Here is a 9,174-nt window from a genome sequence, read left to right on the forward strand (position 1 = left end):
GTGCCAGAGATCAGATGATCTTGGTGTTGGCAGCAAGGTTTCCCAGGCTCCTGGGGAACATGTTACTGGGCAGATGCTGAGAAAGCGGCGCTAGGACCCCCGGGCGGAGCGAGGGGGAAATGCCTTACATAGTCCCCCGCGGCCACCATCTGAGTCCGCCGCCCAAAATAGCCCTTGGCACGAGCTGGCTTGTCTCATGGCGGGGAGATGGCTGCTGCCTCCGAACCCGTAGGGCTGGGTGGCCCACGGGGCCCTGCGCGCCCGGAGCCCCCTCCCACCCGCTTCCATGAAGTGCACGGAGCCAACATCCGCGTGGACCCGTCTGGGACCCGAGCCACACGTGTGGAGAGCTTCGCCCACGGTGTGTGCTTCAGTCGAGAGCCCCTAGCCCCGGGCCAGGTGTTCCTAGTGGAGATAGAGGAAAAGGAGCTGGGCTGGTGCGGGCATCTGCGTCTTGGCCTGACCGCTCTGGACCCGGCCAGTCTGGCCTCTGTGCCCGAGTTTTCATTGCCTGACCTGGTCAGCCTTGGCCAGAGCTGGGTCTTCGCCATCACACGCCACCACAACCGCGTACCCCGGGAGGGTCAAGCAGATGCAGAGTCGGCGGCCCCCAGCCGCCCCCAAGCCCTCCTGGTTGAACCCTATCTGCGCATCCAGCAGTTCCGAATACCCCGGGACCGCCTGGTGGGTCGCAGTCGGCCGGGGCTCTATAGCCACCTCTTGGACCAGCTCTACGAACAAAACGTGCTGCCTCCTACAGCGCGCCGTAGCCGCCTGGGTGTTCTCTTCTGCCCGCGTGAGGATGGGACCGCCGACATGCACATCGTCATCAACGGGGAAGACATGGGCCCCAGTGCCCGGGGGCTGCCGTGTGCCCGGCCTCTCTATGCCGTGGTAGATGTGTTTGCCTCCACCAAGAGTGTGCGCCTGGTCCAACTGGAGTATGGCTGTAGGTATTCCACCCTTGGGTAGTGACCTTCTCCTGGCTCAGTGTAGGGACAGGCACCTGCTAGGACCCCAAAGCCAGCTATCAAGGCCTTATATTGTCCCGCACTAGTTTTGAAGATGGAGAATCTGGCTTCATTTAGGGCAGCTGCTGGTTGCACACATTGCTCCTTGGCTGTGGGCCTGCCTCAGTATACCCTGCTCGGCTGCTTGACTAAGTAAGACCCTACAGTTCCCTTTTAGTTTGGATGATGTTCCAATAGTAGGATAGGGATTTTTTTGTTTGTTTTTCTTTTTTTTTTTCTTTTCTTTTTTTTTTTTTTTTTTTTGCTTTTTGAGACAGGGTTTCTCTGTAGCTTTGGAGCCTGTCCTGGCACTCACTCTGTAGACCAGGCTGGCCTCAAACTCTCAGAGATCTGCCTGCCTCTGCCTCCCGAGTGCTGGGCCTAAAGGCATGCGCCACCACTGTCCAGCATGGATAGGGATTTTTTTGTTTTGCTTTATTTTTGTCCTGGAAATTAAGGGTCTCATGCAAGCTAAACAGTCTTGCTGTGCTGCACACCCCAGGCCCTAAGACGGGGACTTTAGACCTGGGGTTTCTTGAGAGTTTTGTGCACTTAATTTAGTTTTGGTTTTTGAGACCAATGTACTCTGTACCTCAGGCTGGTCTGGAACTTGGTCGTTGAGGCAGGCCTCAAACTTTCAGACAGCCCTTTCTGCTCCAGCCTGCTTGGGGCTGGGATTAGAGTTATAAACCACCACCTTCAGCTAGGAGTTGTCTTTCTTAGAAAAATGTTCACAGATTTGGACCTGCCAGTTTTAGAGCCATCACAGACCTCAGGTTGTGAACTTTTAAATTCTGAGGTCTGGCTCACTGTAGCCCAGTAAACCTTTCACTTACACCTCTGGTCACCGCGTCATGAAATTATTGAGCTGGAACCGGCTAGGTACGGGGCTGTGGTTTCATAGTCAAATCAGACATGAAGCTGCTCAGTCAAGGGAGAAGGAATTAGACTGTATTATAATGGAAGCAGGTCTGGTCAAAGTCTCAGGGATACAAGCAGCCCCACCAGGCAGGCTGAGCCTGAGAGCAGAAAGCAGTTCCCGGTGTGATGTAGCTTTTCAGCCCTGGCTGGCGTCACCTCCCCCAGATGAGTTTGCCTTTGACAGTCGTCTCTCCACAGTGCCATCTCTACAAACTCTGTGCCGTCTGGTGATCCAGAAGAGTGTGGTGCACAGGCTGGCCATTGATGGGCTCCACCTGCCCAAAGGACTGAAGGATTTCTGCAAGTATGAATGAGGACTCGTGGCCCCCAGAGCAAAGCCACAGAAGTGCATCCCCGCCTGCCTCCAGAGCACTGGCTAGTCTGGAGCTGGCCACATGGCTGATGATCAGGGCCAGGAAATAAATAGCCAGAGTGGGTGTGCTGAGCCCTGGAGGGTCTCCTTGCCTCTGCAGCCTCAGAGAGACACTTCTAGAGTCACCATGTTGAAGAAAGTGCTTTAGAACCTGTCTAGATCAGGGGTCCCTAGTGTGCACAGGCCTTTGAATTATCTAGGTCACTTGGTGAGTGCCAAGGCACCGCATATGCTCCTCCATATTCTCCTTTGGTTTGTGGGAATTATACCCAGTCATCATGGCTTTTTGTGTTGTTTTGTTTAGACAAGGTCTTGCTTGTGGCCTAGGTTGCCCTTAGATCCCCAGATTCTGAGATTGCAGGTGTGAGCCTCCATGCCTTACTTAACACTATTTTTTTGTAAAATGCCCCTTCAGAGATTCTGATACATGGTCAGAGTAGAGAAACATTTCATTAGAGCAGAGGTTTCACCTTTGGAAAAGATTATATATACTGTTTTGTTTGAGACGGGGTCTTACTATGTAGTACAGGTTGATCTTGAACTGTGGCAGTCCTCCTATCTCAACCTGAGAGTCCAGGCATAGCCTACTAGTTCTGGCTCTGTCTTTTGCAGTATTGGGGATTGAGTTTAGTGCCATAGTGCCAAATGCTTGCTAGATGAGCACTGTGCCATCAAACCACAGTCCCCAAGCTTTCCCCAGCCCTTTAAAGACAGGGGTCTCAATATGTGGCCCTAGCTGGTGTGAAAATCATAACGATCTGGCCCTCTTTGCCTCCTGAATGCTGGCATTCAGGCGTATACCACCATACCCAGCTGCCAGCCCCGAGGCTAAGGTGCCCATGTTAGCCTTAAACTTGTGATCCCTCTGTCTCAGCTTCCAGGTAGCTGGATTCCGGGCTTGTCCCATCAGGCCTGGCTATAATGTCTTCAGGAACTTAAAAGTATTGATACATAGGTCTGTCCCTGGGATTCTATTAGGTGATCTAGGACGGAGCAGGGCCTTAGTTCAAAGGCTCCCAGAGCCTGTGCTGACCACCAGTGACCTGAACCAACCATGTCATTTTCCAGAGGGAAAACAAGCCAAGAGGTGAGAATATATTTGTGTAAGGACAAATAGCAAATGATTTACCAGGCTGGTCTCCCACTCAGAGATCCACCTGCCTCTGCCTCCTGATTCAAGGTGTGAGCCACTATTTGTGGTTCTAGCAAATGATTTAAAAACAAACAACAACAAAGCAGGGTGGGGCTGGAGAGACGGCTCAGTGGTTAAGAACACCGGCTGCTCTTCCAGAGGTCCTGAGTTCAATTCCCAGCAACCACATGGTGGCTGACAACCATCTGTAATGGGATCTGATGTCCTCTTCTTTCAAGCAGGCACACATGTAAACAGAGCGCTCATATACATAAATAAATAAATCTTGAAAAAAAAAAAGCGGAGTCACCCCTACTCCAGTTTGCCTTCAAACTTGCCATAAAATGGAGGATGACCTTAGATTTCCGGTCCTCCTGCCTCTACCACCTGAATGCTGAGATTACAGGCGTGTGCCCCATGCTTGGGTTATGTGGTGGCGAGTGAATGATTGAATACCTTGATTCAGACTATAAGGCACAAAGCACTGAACTCATTTATTCATATCTCTGATCATTAGCTTCTACAGGGACAATCTCATCTCACCCTGACAACTTCTGGTGCAGTAAGGGGCAGTATTACCCCCATTTTGCAGATGAGATATTGAGGAACAAAACTGTCTAGGTGGCACACACCTATATTCCTGGAAACCTAGAAGGCTGGGACAGGAAGATGAAGGGTTTGAGGCCAGCCACACAGAAGCAAAAACACAGACTGGGCGGGGTGGTTCACGCCTTTGATCCCAGCAAGCAAGCAGGAGACCTCAGGCCTGGAACAGGAAGTAGACCACAGGGAGTCCAGGTCAGCCAGAGCTATGTAGTTTGATTATCTCAAAAAACAAACAACAAAAAGCAAACAACTAGAATGTAGTTCTGAGGCAGCCTTCACTCCTAACATTTGCTGGATTCCATCCCCAGCACCAGACAAAAGCAAAACAAAAACAACCTGCCCAAGCTGATCTTGTCCAAGATAATGACAAGAGCCCAGAACATCCCGACCCTGGTTCAGTGTCATTTAACCTCTCCCATTGTGACATACATGTTCTATAATGAACAGGTTAGTATTGTGAGGTAGGGTCTGGTGTAAAGGGGACTATGAGGTGACATTGTAGAAAACTGGAGAGTAGGGCAGGTGGAACAGGGCTATTCCTTCACAAACAGGGACTTTGGGGCAGCCATGTCCTACTTCATGTCTCCACAAACTCATCTGGGGCTTCTGCCTTCTGGCCAAGGTGAGAGGGGATCCTGGAACTGGAGGGGCCACCACAGCTTCCCCCGTGAAGTTGCTTCCTGGCTTTGGGGAGGAGGTTCTGCTGGATGCTTTTGGGCTGCCCGTGGAATCAATTTTCTTGGAAGAAAAGATATCCAAAAGGCCTTGCCAATTACTAATTACCCACTTGCTCACTTATTTAACAAACACATCCCCACCACCTGCAGTATTGGGTTATGGATCTGAGTAACATTTACATTCCCAACCTCTGACAGTCCTCTTGGGCTGGTTCTGATTGCCCTTGCTCCCAGGCCCTGCCCCTCAGGGCCTCTTCCTCTGAGAGACCAAGAATAACATTGCATCTCATTCCTGTCTCTGCAGGTGGGGCTGCTGCTTCAGGTTCGTCCCTTGGTCTCTATAGTTCTGCAGAGCCAGTGGTGGTGGCATCTGGTGGATTAGGTCCATTCAGCCAGAAAGCCGAGCAGGTGGTACCTGCTGCCCAGGCCTGGGGCGCTCCCTTGGCAGTGCCTGAAGCCAGGGGCTGCTCTGGGGGTGCTAGCTGGGAGACAGCGCGGAGGAAGGAACACAACCGATACTGCCCCAAATTGCCCCCCATGAGGCAGCTGGAGAACTTGGGCTGGGCAGACCCCTGCTCCCGAAGCAGAGCTCCCCACCTGGGTGGCCCCAGCAGGCCTCGGCCCCTGCTGCTGTGTGGGCTGTCACCAGGGGTTCTGACGGTGTCCTCCGAGGCAGGTGGGAAGGAGGCTGGCTCCCAGACTGACATCTGCATCCTAACCCTAGCCATGATGATTGCCGGCATCCCCACCGTGCCTGTTCCAGGCCTTCGGGAAGAGGACCTGATCCGGGCAGCTCAAGCTTTCATGATGGCCCATCCAGAGCCAGAGGGAGCTGTGGAGGGGGTGCAGTGGGAACAGGCACACGCCCACATGGCCTCTGGACAGATGCCTCTAGTGAGATCCAGGAGGGGCTCCTGCTTGTAGCCAGATGAAATAGCATGAGATGCATAGGGCGGCTTCTCCGTATGGTTTTTGGGCAGATGAGGTTGGGGATGGCTATGGCAGGGATGGGAAGAGGGTGTGGGTAACCGAGCCATCCTGGTAAATTGCACTGCTTTGTTAGGACCACCCCCCAGGAAGTTCTTGATACCACTAAGAGAGACAGCTGACCAGGTTAAATCAAGTTACCTAGGTAGGAAGCCCTATTTGGAGAGTAGAGGCTAATTTTATGTTGAGGAACCTGAGAAATTTTTGTCTAAAGTTATAGACAATATGGATTTTCTTCTTGCCCTGTGTCCTTGCTTCCTGAAGAAAGATGGGAATGTAGACAAATGATGGAAAACGCTTGGCTGAGCAAACCTTACAAATCTAGACAAATAGAAACCTATTCTTCTTTAATATAACCAACCCTGTGAGGATGCCCATTTTACAGATAAACTGAGGGTTGGAGAGCTGCCTGCTTGGAGTCTCACAGCTAGCAGAGGCAGAAGCAGGCCTAGAAACTACGACGGGTAAAAGAACCGGAGCAACACTCGCACATAGCCCCACCCTGCCAATCTTCCTTTCACTACTCTCAAGGACCACATATAAACCACACAAGACAAGTGTGGGGATAAAACAGTCACTTTATTGATCCTGGGGTGGGACAGGAAGAACTGGGAAGCCTGGCTGAGCCACTGCAGCAGCCTCTTCCTTTGTGGGAGGGCTTGAGGCCTAGCATCAGGTGAATCACATGACTGGGGCAGCGGTTACCAACCCTGAACCCTCAACCTCATTACCCACTTCTCTCGTTTCCAGAAATTCCTTGAGCTGTATTTTCTCTTATAAAAAAGTTGTCAAAACTGAAGCCAGAATGTACAACAGGGACCGTATTGGATCATCAACGCCCACAATATTTACTACTGAGCCCTTAACAGGAACATTTTCTGACATCTGTTTTACGGAGCTTGACACATTCTAGATAGAAGGCTGGAGTAGAGCAGACGACTTCTGGAAGGGAGCATAACCGTGTGTGTGGAGGGGAGAATGTGAGTGTACGTATGTACACGAACATTTCAGGGCATCAACAGAATCAGAAGTTGGGCCTGGTGACACAGGCCTATAATCCCACTTACTCAGGAGGCTGTTAGTAGGGTCACAAGTTCAAAGCCAGCCTGTCTACAGAGTGAGTTCAAGACTAGTCTGGGCAACCTAGTGAGAGTACCTCGAAATAAAAAGAGGCAGTGGTCAGCACTTGGGAGATAAAGGATCAGGAGTTCAAGGCCAGTCTTGGCTATGTAGTGAGTTTCAGGCCAGCCGAGGTACCTGGTGAGAGGCTGTCTCAAAATAAGAAATAAAAAGAGGCAGTGGTAGAGTATCTGCCTAACATATGTACTGCTCTGGGTTCAATCCCCAGTACTGGGTCTGTGCGTGTGATTAGAGCTGTACCTGCTCATAAGGGCCGATCCAGCTGTCGGCTAGTTCCCGAAGGGTGCTATAGCGACGCTCAAATTCCTCCTTGCTACAGTGCTGCAAGAGCCGACCTACCTCCTCAGTGAGGAGAGTCACCGCCAGGTGCTTATCCAGGGTGGCACTCCACTTGCTTCCCAGGATGCTGTCTAGACTGGTGGCACAGCCTGAGGTCCACTGAGCCTGCAGCATGTCAGGCTGGAGCACCTGGTGTCGGGCACTGAGCATGGCTAGGATGTGGCGGCAGGGCAGGTGGAAGGCTTGGTTAAAGTAGCAGCTGCAGCTGGCAGGGGGCTGGGGCTGTACATTGTGCGTATCTTCCAGAATCTGAATGTTCACTTTTTCTGAGCCAGAGCCAATGAGATGCATGGATTTCTGGACCACGGCAAGCTCGCCTAGGCAGAGTTGGGCTGCTGGCCCTGTGCAGATGGCATTGAGCGAGTGCTGGATCCGGGCTTCTACTACTTGCTCTGTGCTGGGGCTTTCAAGGCTGGCATCGGAAGGAGTGTGACTGTCCTTGGGACTCACAGCCAGGTTGAGGCTTGCTTTGTCAGAAGGGTTCTGCTGCATGTATCTGAACACAGATGCCATGCCTTGTTTCTCAAATGGGGTGGTGCCGAAAAACTGACTGAGGAGGTGGGCTGTGATCTCTAGGCTCCGGAAGTATCGGGTGCTCTGGGCTCGGCTTCTCCAGCGGTGGGCCAGCCAGATGCGGTCGTTGAGCAGCCAGTGTGAGTGGAGCTCCGGCAGCCTGGTGGAGGGGATGCAGTTGCTCAGGAGTGTGTAGAGCTTCCTCAGGTTGCCAGCTGTGGCGGAGCACATCGTGCTCTGCAGGGAGGACAGAAGCACGCTCTGGACCTGCTTCTCCAGGGAGAGCTGATAGAATTTCCCCTGGAGGAACTTACAAATGTGGAAGGCTGAGAGCAAGACCTCAGCAGTGGGGAACTCCATGGTCAGGGTGGGCAGCAGCAGGAAGTGAGGATCTACCAGGATGGTACAGACTCGTTCCCATGCTGGGTTAAACTTTTTGAACACCTGGAACATCTGGGCCAGGCCTTTGGCATCTTCATTGGTAGGGATAGCAAAGAACACTGCTCGGGCCAGAGGACCCTCCAGCTGTACCCGGGGTCCATCTACCAGGAAGGTGTATAATACCTTGCCTCTTGGGTTGTAGGTCCGGTGTATAAATAAGACCTCAGGGAAATGAGCAAAGAGGTCCTGCATGAAGCAGCTTTGGTGTGTGAAGGTATCTAGCTGAGGAGTCTTGCTGATCTGGTGCAGCAGTGTAGGTGGGCTTGAGTCCTCAATAAGAAGTCCATTCAGCATTGTGAGGGCCATGGAGGAGCTGGGAGGTCTCTAAAGCCAACGCTAGGGTCCTCCCTCTGCAGGACTGCTGTCAGGAAGGCATGAAGTTTCTCAATGGCTCGGAATTTGACACTGAAGCTAGACTGTAGTTTTAGGTTCTGTTCCGATGGGCCTATGGATAGGAAGAGATTCTTAAAACAGTAAGGACCTAGCTCTTCAAATATTTATCCAGACAACAATTCAATATGTATCAACCATTTAGTATGTATCTTCTAGGGGCAGATATATAACAAGTACATAAGGACACATTGGATAATGGTTATAAAAAACACAAAAAACGAAAAAACAAGTCAGAGAGTATGCTGGGGAAGGCAGGACATATTAGTTCAAGTTGAAGGTCTCTTGAGGGGAAATTACGCTGGATATGAGATGTAAATAACAATCTAGCCATAGAAACATATGGTTCCCAGGGACTTAGAGCCAGGTGTAGCGGTGCTTCTTGTGATCCAAGCTCTCTACAGGGCTGAGGCAGAAGGATCACCGGCCAGTCTGCCTGAATTAGTTTAAGAACAGCACAGGCAGTTTAGGGAGAACCTGTTTCAAAACATAAAACTCCTAACAACAACAACAACAACCAAACAAACAACCACTCACATACACTCACCAAAACCCCAAACCCACAACCAAACAAAGGACTGGGGAGTTTGGTGTGGTAATCCCAGCACATGGGAGGTAGAGACAGCCCGGTCACCTGAAGGTCAT

The 9,174-nt window shown here is 51.4% G+C and overlaps 3 protein-coding genes across 3 annotated transcripts; 2 read left to right on the top strand and 1 right to left on the bottom strand.

Moving 5' to 3' along the window:
* The first annotated feature begins 99 nt into the window (after positions 1-99).
* Positions 100-2,585, top strand: Neurl2 (neuralized E3 ubiquitin protein ligase 2). The gene is made up of 2 exons (XM_027423448.2): positions 100-949; positions 2,130-2,585. The coding sequence occupies exons 1-2, from the start codon at positions 208-210 to the stop codon at positions 2,243-2,245; spliced, it is 858 nt and encodes a 285-aa protein (XP_027279249.1). The 5' UTR covers positions 100-207; the 3' UTR covers positions 2,246-2,585.
* A 137-nt stretch (positions 2,586-2,722) lies between these two features.
* Spata25 (spermatogenesis associated 25) lies at positions 2,723-6,169 on the top strand. Its single transcript, XM_027423449.2, has 2 exons — positions 2,723-4,664; positions 5,024-6,169. Exons 1-2 carry the CDS (start codon positions 4,610-4,612, stop codon positions 5,641-5,643), a joined length of 675 nt encoding a protein of 224 aa, XP_027279250.1. The 5' UTR covers positions 2,723-4,609; the 3' UTR covers positions 5,644-6,169.
* Positions 6,170-6,266: 97 nt separating this feature from the next.
* Positions 6,267-8,472, bottom strand: Zswim1 (zinc finger SWIM-type containing 1). Its single transcript, XM_035446729.1, has one exon. It carries the CDS (start codon positions 8,443-8,445, stop codon positions 7,075-7,077), a length of 1,371 nt encoding a protein of 456 aa, XP_035302620.1. The 5' UTR covers positions 8,446-8,472; the 3' UTR covers positions 6,267-7,074.
* Positions 8,473-9,174: the final 702 nt, after the last annotated feature.

The sequence above is a fragment of the Cricetulus griseus genome, chromosome 6 (genome assembly GCF_003668045.3).
Source record: "Cricetulus griseus strain 17A/GY chromosome 6, alternate assembly CriGri-PICRH-1.0, whole genome shotgun sequence".
Taxonomy (NCBI): Eukaryota; Metazoa; Chordata; class Mammalia; order Rodentia; family Cricetidae; genus Cricetulus; species Cricetulus griseus.

Coding starts and splice junctions, on each gene's coding strand:
- Neurl2 (XM_027423448.2), top strand. CDS start 208: ATGGCTGCTGCCTCCGAACCCGTAGGGCTGGGTGGCCCACGGGGCCCT. Junction 950..2,129: donor GGTCCAACTGGAGTATGGCT/GTAGGTATTCCA, acceptor GTCTCTCCACAG/TGCCATCTCTACAAACTCTG.
- Zswim1 (XM_035446729.1), bottom strand. CDS start 8,445: ATGGCCCTCACAATGCTGAATGGACTTCTTATTGAGGACTCAAGCCCA.
- Spata25 (XM_027423449.2), top strand. CDS start 4,610: ATGTCCTACTTCATGTCTCCACAAACTCATCTGGGGCTTCTGCCTTCT. Junction 4,665..5,023: donor GCTTCTGCCTTCTGGCCAAG/GTGAGAGGGGAT, acceptor CTGTCTCTGCAG/GTGGGGCTGCTGCTTCAGGT.